The 27,673-nt window shown below is 68.0% G+C and overlaps 5 protein-coding genes across 6 annotated transcripts; 1 reads left to right on the top strand and 4 right to left on the bottom strand.

The window, feature by feature from the left end:
* Positions 1 to 664: 664 nt before the first annotated feature.
* CCDC124 (coiled-coil domain containing 124) lies at positions 665 to 10,046 on the bottom strand. 2 transcript variants are annotated; one of them, XM_083811151.1, is made up of 5 exons: positions 9,858 to 10,046; positions 8,774 to 8,945; positions 2,844 to 3,030; positions 2,369 to 2,483; positions 665 to 1,985 (listed from the first exon to the last, which is right to left on the bottom strand). In XM_083811151.1, exons 2-5 carry the CDS (start codon positions 8,930 to 8,932, stop codon positions 1,781 to 1,783), a joined length of 666 nt encoding a protein of 221 aa, XP_083667277.1. In that variant the 5' UTR covers positions 8,933 to 8,945; positions 9,858 to 10,046; the 3' UTR covers positions 665 to 1,780. The 2 variants fall into 2 exon arrangements, with proteins under 2 accessions (XP_083667277.1, XP_083667278.1); XM_083811152.1 differs by lacking the exon at positions 9,858 to 10,046 and adding an exon at positions 9,193 to 9,541.
* On the bottom strand, positions 9,854 to 17,344 carry SLC5A5 (solute carrier family 5 member 5; the record flags this gene model as incomplete). The annotated part of the gene is given in 18 exon segments (XM_083810620.1): positions 9,854 to 10,277; positions 10,915 to 11,017; positions 11,020 to 11,104; positions 11,198 to 11,313; positions 11,408 to 11,511; positions 12,165 to 12,373; positions 12,456 to 12,542; positions 12,723 to 12,793; positions 13,880 to 13,992; positions 14,100 to 14,188; positions 14,339 to 14,468; positions 14,762 to 14,902; positions 14,999 to 15,153; positions 15,242 to 15,309; positions 15,425 to 15,476; positions 15,778 to 15,843; positions 15,923 to 16,421; positions 16,796 to 17,344. Coding segments are annotated over 18 exon segments (2,844 nt in total). The 5' UTR covers positions 17,128 to 17,344.
* A 107-nt stretch (positions 17,345 to 17,451) lies between these two features.
* JAK3 (Janus kinase 3) lies at positions 17,452 to 25,381 on the top strand. The gene is made up of 24 exons (XM_083811096.1): positions 17,452 to 17,973; positions 18,304 to 18,513; positions 18,600 to 18,723; positions 18,825 to 18,936; positions 19,236 to 19,381; positions 19,472 to 19,748; positions 19,858 to 19,980; positions 20,051 to 20,208; positions 20,431 to 20,542; positions 20,802 to 20,988; positions 21,312 to 21,433; positions 21,531 to 21,662; positions 21,752 to 21,836; positions 21,917 to 22,050; positions 22,466 to 22,604; positions 22,685 to 22,836; positions 23,229 to 23,379; positions 23,460 to 23,599; positions 23,809 to 23,998; positions 24,086 to 24,210; positions 24,375 to 24,547; positions 24,633 to 24,750; positions 24,836 to 24,946; positions 25,026 to 25,381. Exons 1-24 carry the CDS (start codon positions 17,661 to 17,663, stop codon positions 25,140 to 25,142), a joined length of 3,651 nt encoding a protein of 1,216 aa, XP_083667222.1. The 5' UTR covers positions 17,452 to 17,660; the 3' UTR covers positions 25,143 to 25,381.
* B3GNT3 (UDP-GlcNAc:betaGal beta-1,3-N-acetylglucosaminyltransferase 3) lies at positions 25,265 to 27,670 on the bottom strand. Its single transcript, XM_083811156.1, has 2 exons — positions 25,719 to 27,670; positions 25,265 to 25,622 (listed from the first exon to the last, which is right to left on the bottom strand). Exon 1 carries the CDS (start codon positions 27,050 to 27,052, stop codon positions 26,636 to 26,638), a length of 417 nt encoding a protein of 138 aa, XP_083667282.1. The 5' UTR covers positions 27,053 to 27,670; the 3' UTR covers positions 25,265 to 25,622; positions 25,719 to 26,635.
* INSL3 (insulin like 3) lies at positions 25,507 to 25,875 on the bottom strand (the record flags this gene model as incomplete). The annotated part of the gene is made up of 2 exons (XM_083810619.1): positions 25,507 to 25,622; positions 25,719 to 25,875. The coding sequence occupies 2 exons, from the start codon at positions 25,873 to 25,875 to the stop codon at positions 25,507 to 25,509; spliced, it is 273 nt and encodes a 90-aa protein (XP_083666745.1).
* Positions 27,671 to 27,673: the final 3 nt, after the last annotated feature.

The raw sequence follows: 27,673 nt of genomic DNA, 5'->3' as shown, positions 1-27,673 counted from the left end.
GGAAGACCCCGGGCCCGAGCGTGGCTCCGGGAACAAAGCTGGCGGGGGGGGGGGGGGGGCAGGAAAATCCCCACCGCAGCGCCCCGGGGAAATTGGGCTGAATTTGGGCATTTTTTGTACCCCCAAGACAACGACGCCTGAGCGCAGCTCCAGGGGGGTTTGGAAGGGCCCCAGCCAGGCCTGGAGCGGGCGGAAGCCTCCCCCAGCCCCAAAACGACTGGCCCTCCCCCCCCCGCCCCATTTTCCCCCCATTTCACTCCTCTCGCAGCCCACCCGTTTTTTTTTTTGCTCGTTTGTTTTTTTTTGCTCTTTTTCTGTTTTTTAATCGGATTCAAACACCACAAACTTCTCACGCAGGGGACACGCCGCGTGCGCTCCTCCCTGCCCGCAGGGGTAGGGGGCTGGGGGGGGGGAACAGGACACCCCCCAGACCCGCTTCCACCTCCCCTCTGCAAAAAGCGGGGTGCGGAGGGTTTGGGGGGGGGCCCCGCCCCCCTGCAGCGGGCGCTCGGCTTCAGCTTTTGCTCCGATCCCCTCGCTACCGAAGCGCAAAACGCCTCGAGGGGAGGTGCTGCAGCCCCACCGCCCGCTCCCAGGAGACCCTCGGGGTGGGGGGGCCACAGGCAGCCCCGGGGCTGGGGCCCGGGGGTTCTGTACCGTTAGAAGAAAGCCCAGCGCCCCCCAGCACCCCCCCGGCACCCCGACACCCGGGGGGGCCGGGAAGACGTCAAGAGGCGCTGCTCGCCCGCAGCACGGGGCAGGATTCGGCCCGGGCTCCGCGGGGAGCTCGCCGCCTTCTCCCACCGACAAACCTGGGGGGCTGGGGGGGGGCACGCAGCCAGGGCGGTGCTTGAGGGCAGAGGAGGGTGGAGAGGTGCTGAGCTGCGCCTCGCCGCCCCTTCCGCAGGCCCTGGGGCCCTTCCTTGCCCGAGCCGGGGAGGAAGCAGCGGGAGGAGCGGCAGCTTCGCTTCTCGGGGGGCAGTTCTTGGGTTGCGGACCCCCCCCCGCCCCCCCAGGCCCCCTCCTGGCCCAGCAGCGGTGCAGGGGGCTCCCCGGGGGGGGCACTGCGAAGCTACCGGGGGAAGGCACACGCAAGTCTGGCGCTGGTGGCCCACGCAGGCAGGGCAGGAGCCTCGCACATCCCCTGGGTGAGGGCACCGCGCTGAGGGAGCCGCTGCCCAAATTGTGCTTCCTCCTCCCTGGCCGATGCAGCGCTGGGAGGAAGGGAGGGAGGAGGCTGGCAGCGGGCAAGTCCCAGCCCGGAATCTCTTCGGGGACACCCCAAGCACCAAAAAAACGACGGGAGGATGGAGGGCGGGTGCCTCCCTGGTGGTGTTCTCAGGGAATTCACCCCGCAGAGCTCGGGGTGCAGCGCAGGGGCGGGGAGGAACGCACGCTGGGTCAGGTCCGGGCTGCGAGGGGGTGAACCGCGGCGCGGGGCCCCCAGGCCGGAGCCGGGGAAGCGAGTTAGTAGCTTTTGGTAAGACGAGAACCGAATTGAGAAGCACAAAAAGGCGGCGTCAGCGCTGTCCGGGCGGCTCGGCGCCAGCTGCCCGCGGAGGTGAGCGCGCGAGGGGCAGGCCGTGAGAGCGAGGGCAGCGGGACCCCGAGGCGGGCCGCGGCCTCGCGCTTATCCGAAATCCGACGACAAAGACAGAAAGGGGGGAAGGGCAGGGAGGGGAAACGCAGGAGAGGGGGTTCCTTGCGCCTCCTGCTTCACCCGAGCACGGCCTGGAGCTCCAGCCCGCCGTCCGGGGGCGGGGGACGGTCGGCCCTAGTTCTACTTGTGGCTGTTGTAAGCCTTGTGCCTCTGGTTCATGGGGTTTTCCGGGGACTTCATCCACTCCTTCTTGAGGAGCTGCTTGAGCTGGGACAGGCGCATGTTGGGGTTCTCTTGCTTCAGGCGCGGCAGGTTGACCTCCTCGAATGCCGTGAAGGCGGCTTTCATCCGGCGCTCGGGGTGCCGGTCCGGGTCGTTGGCAACGCTGCGGGAGGGAAGGGGGAACAGCCACACGTCACAAAAACGCCTCCCGGCAGGCGGCCGCCGCTCGCCCAGCTCGGATCCTCCGTCAGCGCGACCCAGCGAGCGCAGAACATCGCTGGCCGTAAAGCGGGAAGCCCCCCGACACCTCCCCTTCCCGCTTCGAACGCCCCGCAGGACATCGGGGCTCGTTTCAAGGGGCGGAAGGCAGCGGGCTCGGCTTCTTCTCGCTGCCGAGACAGAAAGCTGCCATCGCGGCGCGAAGGGAAGTCGTTCAGAGAGCCGGGGAGGGGATGCCGGGTCTGGGGGGGAGGGAACGCCTGCACGAATTTCTCCTAAGGAACGCGACACCTTCAGGGAGAGCACCCCCACGGCAAGGCCAGGTACCTGAGGACAGCAATGGCGTCTTCGATCGTCCTGGCCTCCACTGTCCCTTCCTCCAGGACCCTTCTGTTGATGTTCTCCTCCAAGGGAACCTCCAGGTGAGTCTTCTCCTTCTCCACTGCGCAGGGAAGGGGGAAAGGGAGAACCGTTAACGTCAGACCGACCCCGACTCTGTAACGTTCCCAGAGGAGGCACGGCCTCCTCCAGAGCACTGAGGAGAGGGCTGGGAAATCTCAGCCGGAGTGCCCAGGCCTGGAAAGCACGAAAAAACGGCTTCGCGGCTCTGTTTCTCCATCTCAGGGAGACGGGAGGTTTCGTTCTTCCCCATTTGGGTGTCAGATAAAACAAAACGTACAGCACAGGACAGCCGCAGGCAGCTCTTCCTCTCCAAGCACCTCATCCCCTCAGTGACCAAAAAAAAAAGGAGCCGTCCCCTCTCCCGCGCCCCTGCCGCGGCCTTTCCGCGGTGCCACCGCACCTGTGTCCGCATTCTCCTTCTGCTGCTGGTCTTTCCTGATGCTCTCCTCGATCTGGGCCCTGGTGACTTTGCCTGGAGCGACCTGCTTGGGCGACTTCCCTTTCAGCTTTGAGTCTTCCTCCTCCAGCAGGCGCTGCAGCTCCTTCTTGCGCTCCAGCTGCTCCAGCCGCCGCTTCTCCCTCTCCTCCTGGAAAAAGGAGAGGGGATCAAATCATCAAATCACTCCTAGTGCCTTCTGCGGCAGCAGGGACGTTAAAGTGTCCCTTACAGGAACAGGAAAGCACCCCTGGAACAGGCACCTCGCCCCCACAGCTAACAGAGCACCGACCTCACCTCACAGAGGAGAGGTTTGCGGGTTCCCCTGCCCTCCAGCAGGACGGCAGCAGCCTGCCCCGTCCTCGCAGCGGGATAATTCCCCCGGCCCTACCCCGTCTGCAGCCTCCTGCCAGCTCCCCGTGATGCCGGCGCTGCGAAACACAACCCTGCTGCTGAGACAGAGCACGAGGCGGCGGCCAGGACTGCTGACGACCAGATTAAGTCCTCCACTTTAATTTTAATAAGTGGCCGGAGGTTGGAAGTTCAACGGTTGTTGGAGACAAGCTTGTCAAGAGGCCGAATTCATCCTCGGATCTGGCTCGCGCTCCTCCAAAGAGTCAGGGCAGGGGTTAGACCGAATGCAACCAGCGGCACGGCCCTCGTGTTGATTTTACAGCGCTCCACAAGGAGGTGAAGAGCTACTCCGCTCTCCAAGGGCCAGGGAAGGGTGTGACAAAGCCATGCAAGAGGCCTGGAGCGGCTTTCAGCACTTTAGCTTTTATTCCTCCTCTGCCAAAGCCTGCAACGTCTTGCAAAAGGAAGAGGGAAAAAAAAACGAAAACAAACACACGCCTCTGTCTAGAGGAGTGTCGCTGGAGCACTTCGTATTTGGGTTAGTTACAGGGACGCTTAATTGTGGGCCTCAGCATTTATTCACGGGGATGGCACAACCGAGCGGCTGAGCGGCAGGAACACCACCGGGCACAAAACCGGGCACAAAACCGGGCACAAAACCGGGCACAAAACCGGGCACAAAACCGGGCACAAAACCGGGCACCCCGTCGCCGTCCTCGGCCGTGCTTCAGGTGCTGGAGCAGACTCAGGCACATCACGGGGCTGTGGTTCGAGACTTCATTCAGCAAACCCCACCGTTAAGTCACCCCACAGCTCAGGAGCTTGAAGAAAACCCCATCACAGCCCGCAGATGCGGAATCAAAATGCCCCGGGGGCTGCCTGCATGAAACCCAGCCAGGACCCGGCCTCTCAGCCTGGGCTGGGACCTGGGACAGGGAAGCCTCCTCCAGGCAGCCAGGGGTGGGAAAAAAAAGCCATTATGGGCTTTTATTGCAATTATCTGTCCTAAACCTCCTGGTCGTTAATCCCTTAGTGCCTGTGCCTTGAGACGCGAGGAGCTGGCGGGACCAGGAGGATTTCAAAGCATGAGCTCACTGAAGACACTGCCCTCCCTGCCCGAGTCTTCCTGTCAGGCCTCTCCCTCTTCTAGTAAAGAAGGAGCAATTAATGGAGCAATTAACGGCCTCAGCCGGATCAGGAGGGGCTCTGGCCCCTCTCCAGGCACGCAGGGTGTCGCAAGAGAACTGCCTGTGCTCCCCCAGCACCCGGACGGACCTGGGCGAAAGCAGCCCCGGGCGCTCCCCCCTCACCGAACGCAGCCGAGCCCCGGCTGGAGCACGAGGCGGCAGGGTTGGGAGCGCAGGGGAACCCAAAAACCGGAGGGATTTGCTGTGCCAGAACTGGGCGAGGGCCACGTCCACTCCCTCCCTCGCCCGGGGTGACCGCGGAGCTATTTATTTCGCGTCGAAGAGGCAGCAAGAAAAGGACGGAGCTTCTCGAGTCTATTTTGGACGGGCGCAAAGGACAGAAAGCGGAAACCAACCCCCGGGGGGCTGGCGGTGAAGGCGGAGAGAGGAGCAGCCGCCTCCAAAGGCTCCCCAAAACCTCAGGGGTCGACGCAGGAAAGCGCCACGGGGTCAGCAACGCGGGCTGAGGCTGGGGGGGACCGCGAAGGGACACCCAAAGAGCTCGGGGGTGACAACACGGGACGAAACAGAGCCAGGCAGCCCCTCGGTCACCCGCTGCTCCCTCCCAGACAGCGCCCGCAGGAGCTCTACCTACCTGCAGCCACCAGAAAAAGCTATTTAACGACGCGTAAACACATGCAGGAGAAGCAGCGCTGGGAGAGCTTCTTTTCTGTACAGAAACCGTCCCCTCCGGCCCTCCCGGGGGTAACCCAGGAGGTGCTGGCACCTCGGCGAGGCTGCACGTGCGGCCGGGGCTTCAATAATGCGGAAGCAGAGGAGCCGAGCCGAGACCTAAGGCAGGGGAGCGAGATGTTTCAGAGCAGAAATGTGATTTATAGCTGGCGAAGCTTAAATCTTTTACCCCTGGCTCCTTACGGGAGAGAGGTGCTGCACGAGGCGGGCAGCCCTGCAGGCGCACGCGGCCCCAGCCGGGACCAGGACACGTCCGGCAGGGCAGAAACTCGAGGCCGATGCCGTGCTGCTGGCGGCTCCTCTCAAACAAAACTTCCCAGGGAGGACGCGGCCACATCCCGAAGGGGAATCGGGGAGACGAGCAGGGAGCAGAGCCCGTCGTCGCCGCGCCTCTCCTCTCCCCCACTCTCGCCGCCGGGAGAAGCTGCTCCCTGCTCCGGCGTTTCCAGCGGGGTTTCGGTTTGCACAGAGCGAACGAGGCAGCGCGGTCGGTAATTCGCCACCGGGCCCGCGGACGCTGCGTGCCCACGTTTGGCAGCGCGCCGTCCCCGCCGGCTCCGTTCCACGCCTCCTGCCGGGCTCACGAGGACCGGAGGCGTCGCGTGGGCAGCGGGGCGCTGAGCCGGGGTGGCCGGACCCGGCACCAGAGCTGCAGCCGCATCGGGGCGGGGGGCACGACGCTTCCCTCCCGGGGGAGTAACCCCCAGGGATGGGGATCCCTGCGGAGGAAGGGGCTGCGCAGGCCGCCAGCGGGACGTCTCGCCCCCCGCAGCGGACCTGCGTGATCGATACCTCGGATCCCGAAGCCTGAGGGCCCCGAAGCCGTCCTTTCTGGAGCCTTCTATCAAGATACAAGTGTCTGTTGCTGGTTTTACTCGCATTAAGGCCAAGTGCCGGGTCCTGCACCTAGGGCACAACAACCCCAAGCAGCGCTACAGGCTGGGAGATGAGTGGCTGGAAAGCTGCCTGGCTGAGAAGGACCTGGGAGTATTGGTTGATAGTCGGCTGAATATGAGCCAGCAGTGTGCTCAGGTGGCCAAGAAGGCCAACAGCATCCTGGCTTGCATAAGAAGCAGTGTGGCCAGCAGGTCTAGGGAAGTGATTGTCCCCCTGTACTTGGCTCTGGTGAGGCCGCACCTCGAGTACTGTGTTCAGTTTTGGGCCCCTCGCTACAGGAAGGGCATGGAGGTGCTCGAGAGAGTCCAGAGAAGGGCAACGAAGCTGGTGAGGGGTCTGGAGAACAAGTCTTACGAGGAGCGGCTGAGGGAGCTGGGCTTGTTCAGCCTGGAGAAGAGGAGGCTCAGGGGCGACCTTATCGCTCTCTACAGTTACCTTAAAGGAGGCTGTAGCGAGGTGGGGGTTGGTCTGTTCTCCCATGTGCCCTGTGACAGGATGAGGGGGAATGGGCTAAAGTTGCGCCAGGGGAGGTTTAGGTTGGATGTTAGGAAGAACTTCTTTACTGAAAGGGTTGTGAGGCATTGGGATGGGCTGCCCAGGGAGGTGGTTGAGTCGCCATCCCTGGAGGTCTTTAAAAGACGTTCAGATGTAGCCCTTAGTGATATGGTTTAGTGGAGGACTTGTTAGTGTTAGGGCTGAGGTTGGACCCTGTGATCTTGGAGGTCTCTTCCAACCTAGACGATTCTGTGATTCTGTAAAAAAAACGCCCGCCTTTCGGCGGGGAGGACGTGGGGTTTGTGCTTCCAGCCGGGGCTCCCCAGGGACGGCGACGAGCTGCGGCTCGCGGGCACGGCGGGCTGGTGCCAGGAGCTCAGCTGCTGCTCCCTCACGCCTCACGGAGCTCCGACGGGTGCCATCCCCCGGCAGCAGGGACCGGCTGAAAGAGCTGCTCCCAGAGCTGGGGGGGGGAGGCGTTTAAAGGAACCCCCCAAACGCCGCAAGGAGCCTCCGAACCCTACCCAGGAGCTCGGTTACCGCACAAGAAGCCCACCTGCAGGGTGAGGAAGGGATGGGAGGTGGTGTGGGGGGGTCGTTCTCCACTCGGGTCCCGCTGGGCAGCGCCCCAAAGGCTCCCAGCACGCTCACCCCACAGAGGTGCTGCCTGGGCGCCGCGAAGCCGTTAACGTGTTACTGCCATCGCCCGGAGAGCCGGGGAAGAGCCAGAAAAAGCTGGGAAGAGGCGGAAAAAAAGGCCACAGGAAGAGCTCCCTGCCTCCCACGCAGACATCGTCTCCTCCCCGCGCTGCGGCTGCGAGGAACACAGAGCCCCCCCCCCGGGAGCTCGTGGCCACAACCGGTGGGGCTCTTCCCACACCAGCACCGCCAGGGCTTTCCCCAAATCCCAAAGCTCTCGGTGGAGGGAAGGGAGATTCAGCAAGCTCTGCGCTGCCAGAGCGACGCGGGGAGGAAGGGAAGGAAGCAGGGCCAGGCTCGGCCTTCAGCTGGACCCAGCTGCGCAGCACCAAACCCCTCGGCGCAGAGCGCGGGCAGGATCCTGCTGGGCTGCAGGAGGAGCTGGCCGGGGCGCGAAGGGGGAAAGCACCGGGATGGCTTCCCTAAAAACCTGCCCGAGGCCCTGGGCTGGCCCCAGATTTGGGGGGGGGGGGGGGGTTAAAAACAGCTCCACGGTGATTTAGGTCACCGCCAGCGAGAACCTGACGCAGCGCAGCAGCAAGACCTCGTTCCAGGAAGCAATTAGGCAGCTTTGCGGGACCGCGGCACGCAGGGCTCCGAATTCCAACGTCAGGACACTCATCGGGGCGGGGGGGGGGGAATTCACGCGGATGTGCACGTCGGGGTCACGGGGACGCGCTGGCCTCCTGCCCGCCCGCCCGCGGCACTCGAGCGCCGGCACACGGAGTTCAGCCAGTGCCAAATTCGCAGCGCAGAAGCAGTAACCCCGTAATTTCCCTGTGTATCACCAGCAGGATCCTGCCCAGATAGCAGGAGAGCAAACAAATTGCTTCAGAAGAAGCGGCCAAGCTGTCCCCAGCGAGCATTTCCAGAAAAATCAGGTAAGGCAGAAGTAAATTTGTCTAGCATGGGGGCAGGATAACACCGAAAACCAAACAACCCATAAATGGATTACAGATAAATCCATAAATGGATAAATCCAACCCCCTCTGCTTATTGAGCAGAGGCAAACGCGCACCCAGGGCAGAGCAAGCTGCTAGGAGCAGACCAAAGAGAATTTTTTGAGAGATGTCCCGACGTGCGGCACAAGCTGGGGGGAAAAAAAGCTTTGGATTTAACCCTGCTGATTTCTTTTTCCTTCTACAAAAGGAATTAACGACAAGTTAAGGAAGGAAGACGAAGGAGTACATAAAAAGCTAAGGATCTGCTTTGCCAACAAATAAAAACCAAGCCCTACAGCAGCGCTCCCGATCATTCACCTAGCTCAATTCTAATCGATTCCAACAGCAACGCTTTTACTCCCTCCCCCCGGAAGCCGGCTCTGCAGCGCGCCAGATTTCTCAACTACACGCTGAAGCTCGCGCTTGCTCCCACACCCTGCTGCTTTTAGCTCCCAGAGGAGCCGCTCCTTGGAGCTGCGCTGCCCAAACACCGAGCACAGGACGACGTTTGCACAGACGGCAACGGCTCCGGCACGGAGAAACGAGCCTCTCGGAGCAAACCTGGGTCTCGAGGGCTCTGCGGGAAGCAGCCAGGAAATCTCCTTCCACCTCCCTGCCAGCCTCTCACCTTCCTCTGTTCCTTCCTCATCACGTGTTTGTCTTCATCCTTCCAGTAGGCATCTTCCAGCTCCTGCTGCCGCTTGGCATCGGCTGCTGCCTTTGCCTCGGCCTTCCTCGCGCGGGCAGCGGCCGACTTGGTGTTCTCACCTTGGAACTTCTTGGGCATCACTCAAGGTGCTCTGCGGGAAAGGGAGGCGAGCAAAGAACGAGCCTCAGACCCCTGGCCGGGCCCTGGGGCTCACCGTAACGCCTGGAAGCGGGAACGACCGCAGCCCACGCCAGGACAACCCCCCCCCCCCGCCGGTATTGCCTCACGGTGTTTCGCGACCGTGCAGAGGACAAACCCAGCGACCCCGCAGCTCACGCAGGAGGGGCTCAGCCCCTCGCACCCCACGTCCTCAGCAGCAGCCGCTCCCTCCCGCCTACCTCTCGTGCTGCTGCAGCCCGACAGAGCCGGCCGGGGTCAGGCGCTGAGCCAGGCCCCGGCGCTGCCCGCTGCGGACTTGGGGCGCTGAGCGCAGCCAGGCTCCGCGCAGCGGGGCCGCGCCAGGCTCTGCACGTACGCGGTGTATCGAGCCCTCGGAGGGCTCAGACAGCACCGCAGCCCCCCCCTCAAGCCGATGTTGGGCTCCTCATCCACACGCGAGCCCCCCGAGGGTTCGCACGGCCCCCCCCACGCAGAGGCAGGGCCCCGCGGGGGCGCTCCGTTAACTCCCGGTGGTGTCAGGGCACACAGAGCCCCACAGGGCAGGCACGGGGGGGAGGCACACGGGGACCCTTCGGGCTGGAGACGCCCTCCAGGCCCAGCCACCCCCCAGCCCCGGCCCCCCCTTGCACCCCCCCAGGACGGGGACGCCCCCACCCCCCCGGGCAGCCCGTCCCGAGGCCCGGAGGCCCCTTCTGAAGAAAAACGGCCCCTAACGTCCCCTAACCCCCACCCCCCGGCACAACCTGGGGCCGTTCCGTCACGGTTACCGGCCAGGGGCACCCGAACCCGCCCCGGGCCTGCGCCTGCCCCTGCCCCTGCCCCCCTCAGCCCCCAGCGCCCCCCCACAGGCCCGGTCCCAGCCCCCCCCCGGCCCCGCTCCTACCGGGCCCCACCGCCCCGCCCGTCGCGCTCCGATGACGTCACCGCCGCGCGCGGCGGCTGCCTCAGGGAGGGGGGAGCGGCGCCGGAAGGCTCCTCAGGGCCCCCGCGACGCCGCAGCCGCCATCTTTGTTGAGGGCACGGAGCGTCTCTCACACGGCCCCAGAGGTTGAGGGGGTAGAGAGAGGAGCAGGGGGAGAGAGAGGAGCGGGCGACAGCCCCCACGCACAGCAGCGCTCCGGGGCGGCTGAGGAACCGCGGAGAGCCCACCCGGTTGCAGCAGCCTCCTCCACTTCTTCCGTGCCCGGCACAAAGATGGCGGCGCAGTGGCGCCCCCTCAAGATGGCGGCGGGGCAGGGCGGGGCCAACGTCACGTGGGCGGGTGGGCGGGGGCTTGGCGGGGTGGGCGGGGCCCGGCTGGAGGCTGGGGGCGGGGTCGGGAGGAGTGGGCGGGGCTTAGAGGGGCGCGGCCCATTGTTGGCCGGGTGGGCGGGGCAGGGAGGGGGTGGGGCTTAGCGGAACCACGCCCCCCTCCCCGTTCCCCCCCCCCCGCCCCCCCCCAAGCCCCCCGATCCCCCCCGCCCCCCCAGGACCGACCCTCCCGGCCCCCTCCCTCCCCTCATCCCCCCTAATCCCCCCCCAACCCCCCTCCGACCCCACCCCTGACCCCCCCCGGACCCTCCCCAGCCCCCCGATTCCCCCCCAACCCCCTCCAGACCCCCCACCCCCCACCCCTATGGACCCCCCCCGCCCCCTCTGACCCCTTCATCACACCCCCGACCCCCTCCAGGCCCCCCCAGCCCCCCTGAACCTCCCCTGACCCCCCCGGCCCCCCTGGACCTTCCCCTCGGGGCCCCCCCGAACCCCTTATTCCCCCCCGACCCCCTCGAACCCTCCCCAGCCCCCCCAGAACCCCCCCCCCCAAGGACAGGCTCGACCCCCGGGAGCCACCACAGCATTTATTGTCCCCTGTCCCCCCCCCCAGAGCTGCAGGTGGGGGGCACAGGGGACACCGTCCTGGGGGGGACACAGGGGACAGCAGCCCGGGGGGGGGGGCACACCCCTGGGTGCCCGTTCTCCCCCCCCCCCCCCCCCTCCCCCGGTGCCCCCCTGTCCCTACACGTGGGTCTCCTGCAGCAGCTGCTCGGTGGCACCGCAGAGCTCGGGGGGGGGCCGGGCCCTGCAGCCCCCCCGGGCTGCCTGCACCAGCAGCACCGGGGGGGCCTCGGCACCCTGGGGACCCCTGAGGACCTGCAGGAAGAGGAGGGGGCTTGAGGAGGCTGGGGGGGGGGGGGGGGGGGGGTTGGGGAGGGGGATTTTGGAGGGGTGGGGGGGGGGGGTCACCTTGGCGGGGTGCTCGCCCGGGGGGGTGGTGGCCCCCGCCGGGGACACCGAGGACGTCTGCTTCGTGATGTCCCACCACAGCACCCCCGGGGGCAGCCGTGCCCGCTTGGTGGGCCCTGGGGGGGGGGGGGGGGGGGCACCATGGAGAGGGGTGCGGGGTGGGGGGCAACGTGGGCCCCCCCCCCCCCCCCGTGTCCCCCCCGGCCTCACCCGCCAGGTAGCTGAGCAGCACCCCCGCCAGCACGGTGCAGAGCGTCCCCAGCGCCCCGTAGTACAGGTAGGAGATGGCGTAGAAGTCGCCCACCACGGCCGGCCTGCAACGGGGGGGGGCGGTGATACCGCCCCGGTGACGTCACGAGGCGGGGTGACGTCACCAGGAGAGTGGTGTGACGTCACCAGGAGTGTGGTGTGACATCAGAAGGGACGAAGGAGGGGGAGGGCACAGTGAACAGGGCGACAGCGTGATGTCACAAGGAACAAGGGCAGCGGCGTGATGTCACAGCGGACAAGGAAAGCGCTGTGACATCACAATGAGCAAGGAAAGCGCTGTGACGTCACTATGAACGAGGCCAGCAGTGTGACGTCACCATGCCCAGGGCCAGCAGTGTGACGTCACAACGCACAAAGAAAGCAGCGTGACATCGCTGTGAACAAGGCCAGCAGCGTGACGTCACGACGCACGAGGCCAGCAGCGTGACGTCACTATGAACACGGACAGCAACGTGACGTCACTGTGAACAAGGCCAGCAGCGTGACGTCACAATGAATGAGGCCAGCAGTGTGACGTCACAATGCACGACACCAGCAATATGACGTCACGACGGACAACGCCAGCAGCATGACGTCACGACGCACAAGGCCAGCAGTATGACGTCACAACGCGCAAAGCCGGCAGTATGACATCGCGACGCACACGGACAGCGGTGTCCCGACGGCCGTGCACCCCCCCGTACCCCCCCCCCCTCACCGTGCGGGGGCCGGGGCCGGGCGGCGGGGGGGCAGCGTCCCCAGCAGCAGCAGGGTGCGGTCGGTGCCGGCGGTGCGGTTGTAGAGCGGGCAGCGGGCTCCGGAGGCGGGCAGCACGCCCGAGGCGGCGGCGCTGGGCGGGTAGAGGCTGCCCCCCACCGCCACCCACAGCGAGAGCGCCAGGCCGGCGCCCAGGCCCCCGAACACCCCCTGGGCGAGGAGCGGGGGGTCCGCATGGCACCGGGACCCCCAGCCCTGCGCCCCCCTCCCCGTTACCCAGCCCCGCACTCACGGCCGTGGTGCACGCCGGCACGAACATGCCCAGGACGAAGGCTCCCAGCAGCGGGCCGCTGATCACCCCCATGACGGTGAAGGAGCCCTGGATGGGGACGGGGACGGCGCTCAGGGTGGCCCCATGGCCCTCGAGGGCTCTCCGGCCACCAGCGGTGCGTGGCGGGTCCGTGCGCGGCCGGGCAGAGCCGGCGGGATGGGGAGAAAGGGCCGGGGAGGGGGGGGGGGTCAGCGCCGGGCAGGATCTGACCCCCCCGGCTGGGCTCACCTGCAGCACACCGCCGCCCAGCAGCGAGGCCAGGGCTGCCACTGTGATGCAGGCGGTGCCGTAGATCAGCGCTGCGGGGAGAGCGGGGGGCTCAGGGGGGCGGTTGTGGCACGGCGTGGCACGGCACAGCACGGCATGGTGCAGCATGGCATGGCACAGGGTACCGTGGCACGGCACGGCATGGCGCAGTGCAGTGCAGCGCAGCATTGCACGGCACGGTGCGGCACAGCATGACATGGCACGGCACAGAATGGCACAGCACGGCATTGCACGGCACAGCACGGCATTGCACGGCACAGCACGGCATGGCACAGCATGGCATGGTGCGGCACGGCACAGTACAGGGTACCGTGGCACAGCACAGCATGGCGCAGTGCAGCACAGCACTGCATGGCACGGCACAGAATGGCACAGCACGGCATGGCATGGCACGGCACGGCATTGCATGGCACGGCACAGAATGGCACGGCATGGCATGGCACGGCACGGCATTGCATGGCACGGCACAGAATGGCACGGCACGGCATGGCATGGCACGGCACGGCGTTGCATGGCACGGCACAGAATGGCACGGCACGGCATGGCACGGCACGGCATTGCATGGCACGGCACAGAATGGCGCGGCACGGCATGGCATGGCACGGCACGGCATTGCATGGCACGGCACAGAATGGCACGGCACGGCATGGCATTGCATGGCACGGCACAGAATGGCACGGCATAGAATGGCACGGCATGGCACGGCACAGCGTGGCACGGCACAGCGCGGTGCAGCACGGCACAGGGCAGGCTGCACGGCACAGCGCGGTGCAGCACAGCACTGCATGGCACGGCACAGCGTGGCACAGCATAGTGCAGCGTGGCACGATGTGGCACAGCATGGCACGGCACGTTGCAGTGCAGGGAGACGTAGCGTGGCACAGAATGGTTTGCACGGCACGGTGCAGCACGGCACAGCATGGCATGGCACAGAACAGCATGGCACAGCCCAGGATGGGGCAGCACGGCACGGCACGGCACAGCACACCATGGCACAGCACAGCGCACCACGGCACGTTGTGCAGCATGGCACGGCCCAGGATGGGGTGGCACGGCACGGCACGGCACGGCACGGCTCAGGGCGGCCCGGCCGTGCGCCGGGACCCGTCCCCACTCACACAGCCCCTTGGAGACCAGCGTCAGCCTCCGCGGTGACAGCGTGGGCATGCGGGGCTTCACCAGGTCCTCCACGGTGACGGCGGCCATGGCGTTGATGCTGGTGGAGGCCGTGCTGGGGGGGGGTGCGGGGGGGGCAGCGCTCAGCCCCGCACCGCACCGGGGGGGCAGTGCCGGGGCCACCCCTTCCGTGGGGCCACTGCGGTCCCCAAGCGGCCTCACCTCAGGGTCCCGCTGTAGGCGCAGGCCAGGAACAGCCCCGGCACCCCCGGGGACGTCTGGAAGATGTCGAGGACCAGGTAGGGCATGTACTGGGGGGCACAGGCGTGTCGGGGGGCAGGCGGGACCCCCGTCCTCGCCCACCCCTGCTGCTGTCCCCATCCCGGTCCCCTCCCCGGTCCCCTTCCCACCTGGCCGCCCTCAGCCGGGCGCTCGAGAGGCCGGATCCGGCGCAATCGTACCTGGTCCGGGGCCGAGATGTAGCCGGCCAGGAGGGGGTCGCAGTCCTTGTAGAGCGCAAACATCACAAGGCCACAGGCCACCGCGCTGGAGACGATGCAGAAGAGCCCCACTTGATTGACCAGCAGCGCTCTGCGGGCACGGCGAGAGATCACAGCGCGGCCCGGCGGGGCTGGGGGGGCCGGGCAGGACCCGGGCGGGGGGGGTCAGGATCTGGGCAGGGGCCATGCAAGGGTGCGGGGTCTGTGCGGGGTCTTTGGAGGAGCGCAGGCCCCATGCGGGGTCCATGCAAGGGCGCAGGGTCCGCGTGGAGGTGCAGGATCTGTGCGCGGGCTCCCCCCACCCCAACCACAGCCCCTCGCCCCCCCCCCCCCCCCCAGCACCATCCCAAGCCGGGGGCCGGGCCCCGCAGCCCCCAGCCTCACATCCTCGCCTCCCTCTCGCTCCTGCAGGCCACGTAGCGCTGGACCTGCGCCTGGTTCACGCCGTACATGGAGAGCCAGAGCAGCGTGCCGCCCAGCACGAAGCTCCAGAAGGTGTAGCGGCTCCGCGGGTCGGGGTTGAAGCTGGGCACAGCACCGGGGGCCGAGGGTGAGCCGGGGCAGCCCAGGCACCCCAGCACCCGGGGCAGGTGGTGGTAGTGGGGAAACGCGGGGACTCACTCGCCGAAGTTCACCCTGGAGCCATTGGCGGCGATGGCCAGGACCCTGGCGGGGCCCCCCGCCAGCAGCAGCCCCCGGATGATGACGGCGATGAAGCCAGAGAGCATCACGAAGACCTGGAAGACGTCCGTCCAGATGACAGCCTTCATCCCGCCCTGCGCCCGAGGGACCCCCGGTGAGCGCCGGCACCCAGGACACCCAGGGACCCCCCGGGACCCCCTGGGACCCCCGCTCCACACGCACTATGGTGGTGTAGAAGGTGCAGATGGCTCCGGTGGAGAGCAGCGACGCCCAGATGTCCAAGCCGGTCACTAAAGGAGAAACGAGGGTGCTGAGCAGCATGAAAAATTTGGGGTGGAAAGGGGCTGAGCTGTCCCCCCGTGGGGACAGAGACACGTGGATGCCGTCCCCATGTCCCCACCGTACCTTGGTTGAGGATCAGGGCGGGGGCGTAGATGACGATCCCCGTGTACAGCACCTGCGGGGATGGGGGGGGGGGGGTCAGGGCCAGCACCCCATCCTGCGCCGGTGCCGGCTGTGCCCGCGGGGCCGGGGACACGGCGTGCCGGTGCCGCCCAGGCGCAGCGTGCGGGCGCTGGGAAAACACTCGGCTTTCCATTCCAAACAGGCTCCCCGCGGGGCTGCGCTCGCTTTGAGCCGCGGAAAACACGAGCACGGGAACGAGGGGGCTCCAGGGGCCAAAAGCACCGTGAGCACGGCTGGGACCCCGCATCCCTGTCCCCCCCTCCGTGTCCCCCCCGGCCCCCCCGGGGACTCACCGTGGCCGCTATGTACTGCACGGTGCCGCAGAGCCGCACGCGCCTGCTGAAGCGCCGCTCCAGGTACTGGGGACAAGGATGGGGACCGTGTCAGGGACGCCTGCCAGGTCCCAACCGCGGGCAGGATGCGGCCCCCGGCCCCCACCTCGTAGGTGCTGGTGAGCCCCAGGCGGTAGAAGACGGGCAGGAAGAGGTGGGCGGTGAGCAGGGTGTTGAGCAGCTGCCCCAGGCACATCCAGAGGAACTTGGAGCCGTAGCGGTACGCCTCGGCCGGCACCCCCAGCACCTGGATGGCCGACATGAAGCTGGCCGAGAGCGAGAGCCCCACCGGCACCGCCGCCATCCGCCGGCCACCCGTGAAGAAATCCTCCGAGGTCTTCTGGCCGCCCTTGGAGAGGCCGTGGAAGAGCCCGATGCCCGTGGAGACCAGCAGCATCAGCCCGAAGACCCCGTAGTCCCAGAGGCTGAAGGTGAGGGGCTCCGGCACCCACACCTCCAGGCTCTCCGTCGGGGCCAGCGTGGCGGCTGCAGGGGGGGGACAGCCCCCACCGGGCACCTGCAGGCACACGGGGACGTGGAGCGAGGACAGGGACACGCAGCCGGGACAGGGCACGGCGGTCCCGGTGCGTCCAGGAGCAGCCAAACTGGAGCGGGAGAAAACTTGGGGCAATTATCGAGGTTTAAAGCAAGCGTGAAGCACAACATCGCCGCGGCCCTGACCCCGACCCCGTCCCCATCCCGGCGAGGGCTGCGCAAAGGGGTCAGCCCCGGCTCAGCAAGGAGAGCACCCCAAATACCTCCGGAGCCAAGGCACGCAGGGGGATGAGCGCCGCACTCCCCGGTCCTACCCGTGCCCGAGCGAGTCGGCCGCACGTCGTCCTGCACCCGAAGGACGCGGCCGGGACGCAGCAATCCCCCGAACCCAGCGCAAACAGGAGGAGGGGCTTTGCCTGAGCACCAGTTATCTCCAGACGGGGACAAAACAAACCCAAGCTAAACCTTTACCCAGCAAAAGCACCTTCCTCGCCGGCAGCTCCCCCAAGGACTTGGCCAGGATCCGGCCGGCGCGGGGCTGAGCGCCGAGGCTGCCGCGGGCTCGGCGGGCGCTGCTGTGCCGGAGGGGCGAGGGGCTGGCCACGGGGCCAGGCAGGAGGCAGGATTAGGCACTGGGGAGGGACGTGGAGCCGGCGGGGGCCGTAGTGATAACCCCTTCCCTGCCACCCACCCAGGTCCCGGCCACTCAGCACCGCGACGTGCGGGATCTGGCCCTGAGTCCAAGGCCAAGCGCCGGTGGCCTGAGCGTGGGGACGGGGGCGGGGGGTGGCTCTGCCCGCTGGGGTGCAGGAACATCAGATCTGGTCCAGCTTCCTCGTTCCCAAGCACAAGCACTGCTTTGTCCCACCCCGGACAGGTTGTCCCCACACCTTAAACAGCGGGGCTGTGACCCAGGAAGAGCCCCAGCCTTGGGGACAGAGCCAGGACCAGGCAACGTCCCCTCCAAGGAGCGGCTCAGTGCCACCACGGGGCAGCTCCTCGTGCCCCGGCACGGCGCAGGGTCCCTGGTCCCCAGGGTCTGGCTGCAGTGACAAAGCATCCGCGGTGGCCTTGTCCCCAGGAGGCAGGACCCTGCTCCCTGACGTGCTTTTTGAGCAGCAGAAAGGGAAAAAAAAACCAACAACGAAGGGCGGCTGCTGGATGCCCCCACATCCGCCGGCGGCTGCGTGCGGAACCGCACGGCACCGGGGCTGGGCACCCAGCTCCCAAAAGGGGGGGGAGCTGAGACCACCCTGGGGGGCTGCGAGCGGGGCGAGGGGGAGGAGCGCAAGGTGCATGGGGACAGCGCCTCGGTCAGGGGGGCGGCATGGGACAGGATAAGGGGCAGGATGCTCAGCACCCATCCCTGCGGCACCGCGGCACTGGGTGGGATCAGCGGGGTGCCCCCGGCCAAGCGGGGTGCCCCTCTCCTCCCCTGGGCTCCTTTGGGTGGCTCCTCGGAGGCCCCCCCACCCCTCTCCCCCTCCCTCGTCAGGAAGTCCCTGGCTGCTCAGAGACGCTGTGGGCAGGAAGGAAGTCACCAAGGGGACTTTTTGGCTCTCCCTCTTTGCTCGCAGCCACCTACGCAGCCCAGAAACCCCAGCCCTGCCCAGTCCCGGCACCGGAACACGCAGCACCAGCGAGGCCACCGGGACGGTGCAGGTACCTCGGGGCACCGGGATGGCACAGGGGGGCTATTGGGGTCTGGGCAACCCACCTGGGCATGGGGATGGAGCCGCATCCTCCTCACGGTGGCCCACACCTGGGGGTGAGTGCCCATCCCTGGGCTGAGCGACGCGGAGCGGCTGTGGGAAGGGCTGGGGCCGTCCGCACGCCCTAAAACAAAACATCTGCCTGCCTCATTTTCCCCACCTGCACCCCAAGCGTGGGGCAGTGGGCAGCTGGTCCCGGCCCCAGGGATGCTGCGGGGTTTTACCCCAGGGAGAGAAGGATCCCAAAGGTCTCCTCGGGGCCCCCCCCCTGTCCTTGCAGCGCCTGCCATGGCCCCGCTGGGCGAGGAGACCCCGCTGATCGGGGAGCGCTCGTGCAGCCTCTCCTCCACCGAGCCCGGCACGCTGCAGGTGTACCTCTACCACCGGGCGCCCACCCCCCGCGCCCCCCCTGACTCTGCCGGCATCCTCACCTTCACCTTCGGCGAGTACACGGCCGAGGAGCTCTGCGTCCACGCCGCCAAAGCCTGCGGTGAGCCCCGGCCCCGCGCCCGCCGGCCTGGCACCGGCCCCGTGCAGTCACGGCCCCGGGGACAGCTCCGCTCTGCCCGTCCCCAGGCGTGCTGCCCGTCTGCCACCCCCTCTTCGCCCTGGCCACCGAGGACCTGAGCTGCTGGTACCCCCCCAACCACCTCTTCACCGTCGAGGATGCCCGCAGCCAGGTGGTGGTGTACAGGATCAGGTACGGCCTGCGGGGACGCGGCCCCTGGGGACTCTCTGGTGGCTGATAGGGGCTGTGCCGCACGGGACGTGGCCCTGAGCCCTGCCCCTCGCCCCCACCAGGTTCTTCTTCCCCAACTGGTGCGGGCTGGGGCAGTCGCACCGCTTCCAGCTGCCCAGCGACCGGGCCAGCCCCGTGCTGGACTACCCCGTCATCGATTACCTTTTTGCCCAGGTGAGCCCCCGCCGGCGTCCCCGTCCCCATCCGGAGCCAGAGCCCGGGGCGGGATGTGACTCCCGGGCACGGAGCTGGAGGGGGGCACCTCTGGGGCAGCCCTGCACAATGGGGGGGTCAGCAGGGGACACGTTGGGGGGACACACACGTTACCTGCCACAGCCTCGTGGGTGGTCTGGGGAGGGTCTCAGGGCGCATCGGCTCTGTGCTGGCTGCAGCCCCCGGGGTGCGTGGCCGGGGCTGGCAGGGAGCAGGGGGCTCACAGGGGGGCCCCCGCCGAGCTGCTGCCGCGTCCCCAGTCCCGCAGCGACTTCATCGAGGGCCGCGTGGAGGTGGCGCTGAGCCTGCCGAGGCAGGAGCAGTGCCTGAGCCTGGCTGTGCTGGACATGCTGCGCATCGCCAAGGAGAAGCGGCAGAGCCCCGACGAGGTCTTCAACTGCGTCAGGTGAGCGGGGACCACGGGGCTGGGGAGGGCCCGGGGTTGGGGGGGGGGGTTACCCTGACCTCTCCCATCGTCTCCCCCCCCCCTCCCCAGCTACAAGTCGTGCATCCCCGAGCCGCTGCGGTGCCAGATCCAGCAGCACAGCTTCCTCACCCGCAAGCGCATCCGCCGCCGCTTCAGCAAGTCCCTGCGCAGGATCGGCGGCTGCCAGGCGGACGGGCGCCACCTGAAGCTCAAGTACCTGCTGGACCTGGAGCGGCTGCAGCGGCGCTGGGCCGAGGAGAGCTTCGCCGTGCGCGGCCCCGACGCCAACATCACCATCCACGTGGCCGGCGAGAACGGCGTCTCCTGGAGCTGCGGCGGCTCCGAGGTGCCGGGGACGGGGGACGGGGGGGTTTGGGGAGGGGTGTGTGTGGGGGGTCTGGTCGTAGGGTGAGTGGGGGGGGGACGCAGAGGGCAGCCCGCCGGTGTCCCCGCAGAGCCGCCAGCACTTCTGTGACTTCCCCGACATCGCCGACGTCAGCATCAAGCAGGCGAGCCGGGACGGCAGCCCCGTGGAGAACCGCATCGTCACCCTCACCAAGACGGACAACCGGGTGCTGGTGAGCTGGGGGGGGACGACAATATAACGGGGGGGGTTGGACGGGGGGGCTCACCTTCCCCCTGCCCTAGGAGGTGGAGTTCCCCACGCTGCAGGAAGCCCGCAGCTTCGTGGCGCTGATCGACGGCTACTACCGCCTGACGGCGGACGCCCACCACTACTTCTGCAAGGAGGTGGCCCCCCCCCGCCTGCTGGAGGACGTGGAGAACCAGTGCCACGGGCCCATCAGGTGGGTGCTGCCCCCCCCCCCCGCCGGCCCACGGGTGATGGGGCTCAAAGAGGGAGGGAATTATTTAGGGGGGGGAGGCACGAGCCTGGTGGGCACCGCTCCGCGTCCTGGGCGATGCTCGGGTGCCCGCCAGGCTTGGGGTGTGCCATGGGGGGAGCTCCTGGGGTCAGGGTTGGGGTGGGGGGGGACATATCCCTGGCAGCACCCCCCCGCTTTTCACAGCTCCGAGTTCGCCGTGAACAAGCTGAAGGCGGCGGGGGGCCGCCCGGGGCTGTTCCTGCTGCGCCGCAGCCCCCAGGACTTCGACAGCTACCTGCTGACGGTGTGCGCCGAGGTAAGACCCCCCCCCGGCACCCGCACCGGGACCGGCACCGTGCACAACCCCCAGCCCCCCAGCACCCGGCCCGGGTGGCAATGTGGGCAGGGGAACCCGGTGCCGGTGGGGATGGTGCCACCGGGGAACCCGGTGCCGGCGGGGACGGTGCCACCGGGGAACCCGGTGCCGGCGGGGACGGTGCCACCGGTGGTGGCCCTTTGGGACGGGCACGTCCCCGGGGGTCCCCGCGCCGCTGAGCCCGGCTCTCGCCCCGCAGACGCGCTCCGGGCAGGACTACAAGCGCTGCCTGATCCGCAGGGACGAGGACGGGAGCTTCTGGCTGTCGGGGCTGGCCCGGCGCTTCTGCAGCCTGCGGGAGCTGCTGGGCACCTATGGGTGCTGCGGGCTGCAGGCGGAGGGCGCCCGCCTGCGCCTGGCCACGTGCTGCCCGCCCCTGCCCAAAGGTGCCCACGGCGCCGCCGCGGGGGGACGGAGGGGGCGCGCTGGCGGCGTGACGTCACGAACCGCCCTGTGACGTCACAAAGCACGCCGCGTGGCGTCACAGAGGGGCTGTGTGACGTCGCAGGGGGGGCTGTGTGATGTCACGGGGGGGGGTTGTATGGGGTCGTAGAGCATTGTAGGCGATTGTGACGTCGTAAAATGAGCAGAGAGGGGCCGGGTGACGTCACAGAGCGGGTGGTGTGATGTCACAGCAGGCAGTGTGACATCACAGAGGGCGCTGTGACGTCACAGCAGCCCCTCACAGCCGCCCCCCCCCCCCCCCCAGAGAAGTCCAACCTGCTGATCGTGCGGAGCAGCTGCCCCCGGCCCCCCAGCTCCCCCTCGGCCCCGCGCCGCAGCCCCAACCAGATGACGTTCCACAAGATCGACCCCGAGAGCCTCACGCGGGTACGGCGGGATGGGGGGGGGGGGGCGCAGGGGTTTGGGGGTGTTTGTGCGTGGGGAGGGGGGGGCCCTCCCCATCCAGCACCCCCTCTCGTGGCAGGGCGAGAGCCTGGCCCAGGGCTCCTTCACCCACATCTACAAGGGCGTGAAGCGGGACCAGAAGGAGGACGAGTTCTACCAGAGCGAGGTGGTGCTCAAGGTGATGGACGGCAGCCACCGCAACTGCTCCGAGGTGAGGCGGGGGGGGGGACCCCCTGCGCCATCCCGGCCGCCCACCGCCGGCCGCCCCCCCCACCCCCTGAGCCAGCCTCCCCTTCCCAGTCCTTCCTGGAGGCCGCCAGCATCATGAGCCAGCTGTCCCACAAGCACCTGGTCCTGCTGCACGGGGTCAGCCTCGGGAAGGAGAGTGAGTGCCCCGCGTCCCCCTCCTCTGCCACCGCCCGCGGCCGGGCACGCGTGGGACCCGGCGGCTCCGTCCGCCCGCAGGTATCATGGTGCAGGAGTACGTCAGGCACGGGCCCCTGGACCTCTACCTGAAGAAGAACCAAGGCGAGAGCAAGGTGACCACGAGCTGGAAGCTGCAGGTGGCCAAGCAGCTGGCGTACGCCCTCAACTACCTGGTGAGCTGGTGCCGGCGCCCTGCGCCCCACGCGTCCTCCCTACCTGTGTCCCACAGCTCCCATATATCCATATCCCACAGCTCCCATACATCCATATCCCATGGCTCCCACCCACCCACATCCCACAGCTCCCATACATCCACATCCCACGGCTCCCATACATCCACATCCCGCGACGCCCACCCATCCGTATCCCACAGCTCCCACATGTCCACATCCCACGGCTCCCATATATCCATATCCCATAGCTCCCACCCACCCACAGCCCCCACCCATCCATATCCCACAGCTCCCACCCGTCCGTGCCCCACGCACCCCAGCCCCGAGCCCAGCAGCCCCAATGCAGAGCACCTGGGGGGGTCCCCCCTGCTGGTGCCACACCGGGGGTGCGCTGAGGGTCCCTCTCCCCTCCCAGGAGGACAAAAGGATCACCCACGGCAACGTCTCCGCCAAGAAGGTGCTGCTGACCCGGGAGGGGGACGTGGCCAGCGGCAGCCCCCCCTTCATCAAGCTCAACGACCCCGGTGTCAGCGTCACCGTCCTGGCCAAGGACCGTAAGTGCCTGCACTGACACCGGGGTGCCACAGGCCCCCCCCCCGGTGGGTGCTGAGCAGGGGCCGTCCCCTCTCCCCAGTGCTGGTGGAGCGCATCCCCTGGGTGGCCCCCGAGTGCCTGAGCGACCCCAAGGGCCTGGCGCTCCCGGCTGACAAGTGGGGCTTCGGGGCGACCCTGTGGGAGATCTTCAGCGGTGGCAACATGCCCGTCAGCCTGCTGGAGCCGCAGAAGGTGAGGCTGCCCTGTCCTGCTGTGACCCCGTCCCTCGGTGACCCCATCCCTCGGTGACCCCCTCCCGCTGTGACCCCCCTCCTGCTGCGACCCCATCCTGCTGCCCTCTCACCTGCTGCCAGTCCCACTGCGGGTCCCCGAGGGATTTCTCTGCTGGCTCTGGTGGCCCAGCAACATGGTCACACTGGAAAAGGGGGGGAGATGGGTGCCCAAAAAAACAGAACCAGGGTTTTGGAGACCCTCTCCCCAGCTCCAGCGCACGGTGGAGTTGGTGGCAAGGTCCAGGCGGTGCCCCCCCCCCGCCGCTGTTACCTCCAACCAGCAGCCTACGGGCGCTGCTCGGGGTGCTGCAGCCCAGCACCGGGGCGCAAACCCCTTCTGTGCACCCGCAGAAGCTGCACTTCTACCAGAGCCGCCTCCAGCTGCCCGCGCCCAAGTGGACCGAGCTGGCCACGCTGATCGCGCAGTGCATGGACTACGAGCCCCGCGGGCGGCCCTGCTTCCGCGCCCTCATCCGGGACCTCAACAGCCTCATCACCTCCGGTGAGCACGGGTGGGCACGGGGATGGGCCCCGGCCCCCCCCAGCGACCCCGGTCGCCTCACCTCCCGTCCCCCCCCCCAGACTACGAGCTGCTCTCGGACCCGTCGCCCGCCGACGTGACGCTGCGGGACAGCTTCTGGGGGTACGAGCACGTGGCCGTGGGGCAGGACCCCACGCTCTTCGAGGAGCGGCACCTCAAGTACATCTCGCTGCTGGGCAAGGTGAGGGCAGAGCGACGAGGGTGGGCGCACCGGGGTTTTGGGTGTCCCCTCTTAGCTGGGCGCGAAATGCTGCTCGTGGCGGGGGGAAAGCTTGGTTGGTGCCCACGGCACCCATCTGTGCCTTCCTGTCCTGGGGGTGGCCAAGCGCCGGGGACAAGGTGGGGGGTGCTCCGGGGCACCCCGGTGTCCCTGACCCCCTGCCCGGCCAGGGCAACTTCGGGAGCGTGGAGCTGTGCCGCTACGACCCGCTGGGCGACAGCACGGGCGAGCTGGTGGCCGTGAAGAAGCTGCAGCAGGACTCGGCCAAGGAGCTGCAGGACTTCGAGAGGGAGATCCAGATCCTGCACTCGTTGCAGCACGACTTCATCGTCAAGTACCGCGGCGTCTGCTACAGCCGGGGTGAGCGCGGGGCAGGATTGTTCCGGGGGGGGGAGAAGAGGGGCCCTGGGTGCCCCCGGGGCGGCCGTAACGGGTGCGGGTGCGCAGGGCGGCGCGGGCTGCGGCTGGTGATGGAGTACCTGCCCAACGGCTGCCTGCGGGACTACCTGCAGAAGAACCAGCACCGCCTGGAGCACAGGAGCCTGCTGCTCTACGCCTGGCAGATCTGCAAGGTGGGACCGTGTCCTGTGCCCCCCCACACACCTTGGGGGCGTGGTGGCAAAGGGGTTCCCCCGTGTTGTGTGTGTCTGGGGGGGGTCTGGATGGGGACAGAGCGGTGCCACCGCTCACCCTGCGGGGGCACAGCCTGGGTGGTGAGCGGCTGCGTCCTGCGCAGGGCATGGAGTACCTGGGGGCGCAGCGCTGCGTGCACCGCGACCTGGCCACCAGGAACATCCTGGTGGAGAGCGAGACCCACGTCAAGATCGGCGACTTCGGGCTGGCCAAGCTGCTGCCGCAGGACAAGGACTACTACGTGGTGCAGGAGCCCGGCCAGAGCCCCGTCTTCTGGTGAGGGCATCACGGTGCTGGGGGGGGGGGGGGGGAAGCGCAGCAGCATGGCCGGACCCGGTGCTCAGCACCCTCCCACCGGCAGGTACGCGCCCGAGTCCCTGGCTGACAACGTCTTCTCCCGAGCATCCGACATCTGGAGCTTCGGGGTGCTCCTCTACGAGCTCTTCACCTACAGCAACAAGAGCAGGAGCCCCTCGGAGGTGAGACCCCCCCCCCCGGCCCCCACCTTCCCCTGTTACCTGGCCGCTGCCTCCCCATGTTCACGGCCCCCCCTGCGCCCCCCAGGAGTTCCTCCGCATGATGGGCACCGAAAAAACGGTGCAGATCATCTGCCACTTGCTGGAGCTGCTGAAGGACAACAGGCGGCTCCCGGCACCACCCGGCTGCCCCGTGGAGGTGAGACCCCCCCCCCCCCCAGCACGGCGGGGGTCCCAGGGCAGCCCCGTGCCCCTGACGCCCCCATCCTTGTCCCCAGGTCTACGCGCTGATGCTGAGCTGCTGGGCTTTTTTCCCCGGTGCCAGACCCACCTTCAGCGAGCTGGCGCCCAAGATCGAGGCGCTGCGGGACGGCCGCAGCAAAGCCCGCGGGTAGTTGGTGCCAGAACCCCCCAGAAACAGCGTTCTGGGGGCCCTGCTGCAGCCCCCCGGGTCCCCAGCCCCCCCACGTCCCTCCCCAGCACGATGCGCTGACGGACAGATGCACGGACGCAGCGATGCTTCGAGGGGCTTTAATGGCTGCGGTGCCGCTGCTGGTGGTTCACCTCCTGCCTGTCACCGTGCCCAGCGCAGCAGGATTTGGTCCATTTCTAATAAATTTTGGTAAATTTGGAAGCTGTCGAGAGGAGCCCACGGGAGGGGGGATGCATGGGAAGAGGGGCCGCGCACCCATGTCCCCAACTAACAGCAGCGAGCTCAACCCTCCGACGAGCCACCAGAGACTCCCCTGGGCGCGGGCGCTAGCAGAAGGGCAGCAGCTCCTGCCGGGTGCAGCCGTGGGAGCAGCAGGAGCCAGCAGGACCGGGGGGGGCCACACTGGGGGGGCCGTGGCCATCGAGGCGCCCAGAGAGGTCGGCTGGAAGAGAGCGGGGAGGGGTGAGCGCACCCGTGGGGCGCCCCCCGTGTCGGGTGTCCCCATGCTGGGGAGGGGGTCCCCGCGCTCAGCACTCACCGAAGGCTGCCCGGGGGGGACGGCTCCAGCGGGTGCCCCCGCACAAGGCCACGAGGGTGCGGATGAACTCGCGCCCGCACAACCTCAGCGCCGGCTCCTCGGCGGCACCGGGGGCGGCTGCCAGCACCGCGAGGGCTGCCAGCACCCAGCAGCGCATGGCGCGCGGCGGCACGGCCCCACCGTGGGCTGGGACGGGGGTGGCTGCGCCCACGGCACCGCCGCTTATATCCCCTCCCACGGCCCTGAGCCCGGCACGTGCGTGGGGCAGCCATCTGCGGCTCGGCACGGCACGGCACGGGCTGTTCCTGGGGCTGAGCACCCCGCCAGGGCCAGAGCTGCCCCCGCCGAGGGTTATCACCGACCTTGCAGCCGCAGCCTCGTGGTGCTGGGAACGGAGCAGGGAGCGCAGGGACCTCGGGGCTGTGCTCGCCCGTGATGTGCACCCTCAGTGGCGAGCGGACACCCCCTCGCCCGCCCCTCATCCCCCCTAAGTGCTCACCCTGCCGGGGACCCCCTACCCCAAGCCCACGCTCCCCCCAAGCTGGCCCTGTCCTACCCGTAGCCCCCCTGCCAGCCTCGTGGGCACAGTGCGGCACGTTTCCCCTGCCCTAGGAAGGCACCGGACCCCACGCCCTCCTTTCCAAAATCCACTCCTTTATTCTCCCACGGGTGCTTCGGAGCTCACCTGGCCAAAACAGGGCAGGTTCTGGGGCAAAACCAGGCAGAATCCGGCCAGGAGAAGGGGGAGCCCTGGTGGCACTCAGCAGCCACAGTCCGGAGCTCAGCACCGCAGCCGCCGCAGCAGAGCCGCGGGCCAGCCCCACGCCAGCGTTCCTCAGACCCCTCGCTCACGGCAGTGGCATCGAGTAGCAGCAGCGGCACCGTCGCGTCCTGGTGCCTCCCAGATGCCGAGCACCCTAGAAGAAAATCACCTTCCTCCCGCAGCTCAGATGGGGCTCGTGGATGGCCTGCCACATCGCGGCCGTCTCGTAGGACACGAAGCGGTGCACCACCAGCAGCTCCCGGTAGTAGCAGGGGTCGAAGGAGTCCCTGTTGTGGGGGACGTAGATGCCCCCGATCCGGATGCCATTGTGGGAAGCGGGGCGCAGCCCTGCCTTCTTCAGGCACATGCCCAGGTAGGCGTCGTCGATGGGGAAGAGGTCGATGCTCTGGGATTCGCGGTAGATGACGCGGGCGGTGAAGCCGGACATGAGCATCCCGCCACCGCTGCAGTAGGGCGGGTACAGCCCCGAGGGCATCAGCTGCTTGGGCACGAAGTACTTGCTGCCCCTATCCCGGATGGGCCCCGTGTTGACTAAGAGGTAGCCCACCATCAGGTGCTGGTTGCCCTGGGAGGTCTTTATGAAGCGAACCACGTTGTCCGCGTTGACGAAGACGTCGTCGTCCCCGTCGAAGACGAAGTGGACGCCGGGGCAGTGCTCCTCCAGCCAGGCGTGGAAGAGCACCTGCTTCAGCGTCAGGTTGAAGAAGGTGTCGCTGAAGGCCCACCGCAGCACGTCCCTGTGCTCCCGCTGCTACAGGTGCCTGCTGCCAGGATCCGGCCAGCCCCATCCCAGCACCCAGCTCGGGCCCCCCCCCCCAGGGCACTGCAAAGAGCTGCGAGTCTCCCCCCCCCCAAACCCCCCCAAGTCTCCCGGTACCTTCCCACAGAGCCGGCCCCAAGCCATCCTGGTGCCTGCCAGGGAGCGTTACGGTGCAATTACCCCGCTGCAGCGATCCTCCCCCCGCCTGGTGCCACCCATCTGCCCAGTCTGTTTGTCTGGCCGCCCGCCCGCTGCAGGTGGGGCAGCAGCACCCATGGGTGCGGGGAGGAGGCTCAGCCCCGGCTCCCCCCCAGCGCTGGAGCCCCCCCGGGTGGGCTGCTCAGCACCGCAGCCCCGTCCCCGAGGAGCAGCCCGGGGGCTCCGGGGATGGGCGTCGCGGCGTGGCACAGG

This window comes from Anser anser (assembly GCF_964211835.1).
Source record: "Anser anser genome assembly, chromosome: 25".
In the NCBI taxonomy this organism is placed as follows: Eukaryota; Metazoa; Chordata; class Aves; order Anseriformes; family Anatidae; genus Anser; species Anser anser.
This window is presented reverse-complemented; position numbering and strand designations above follow the sequence as displayed.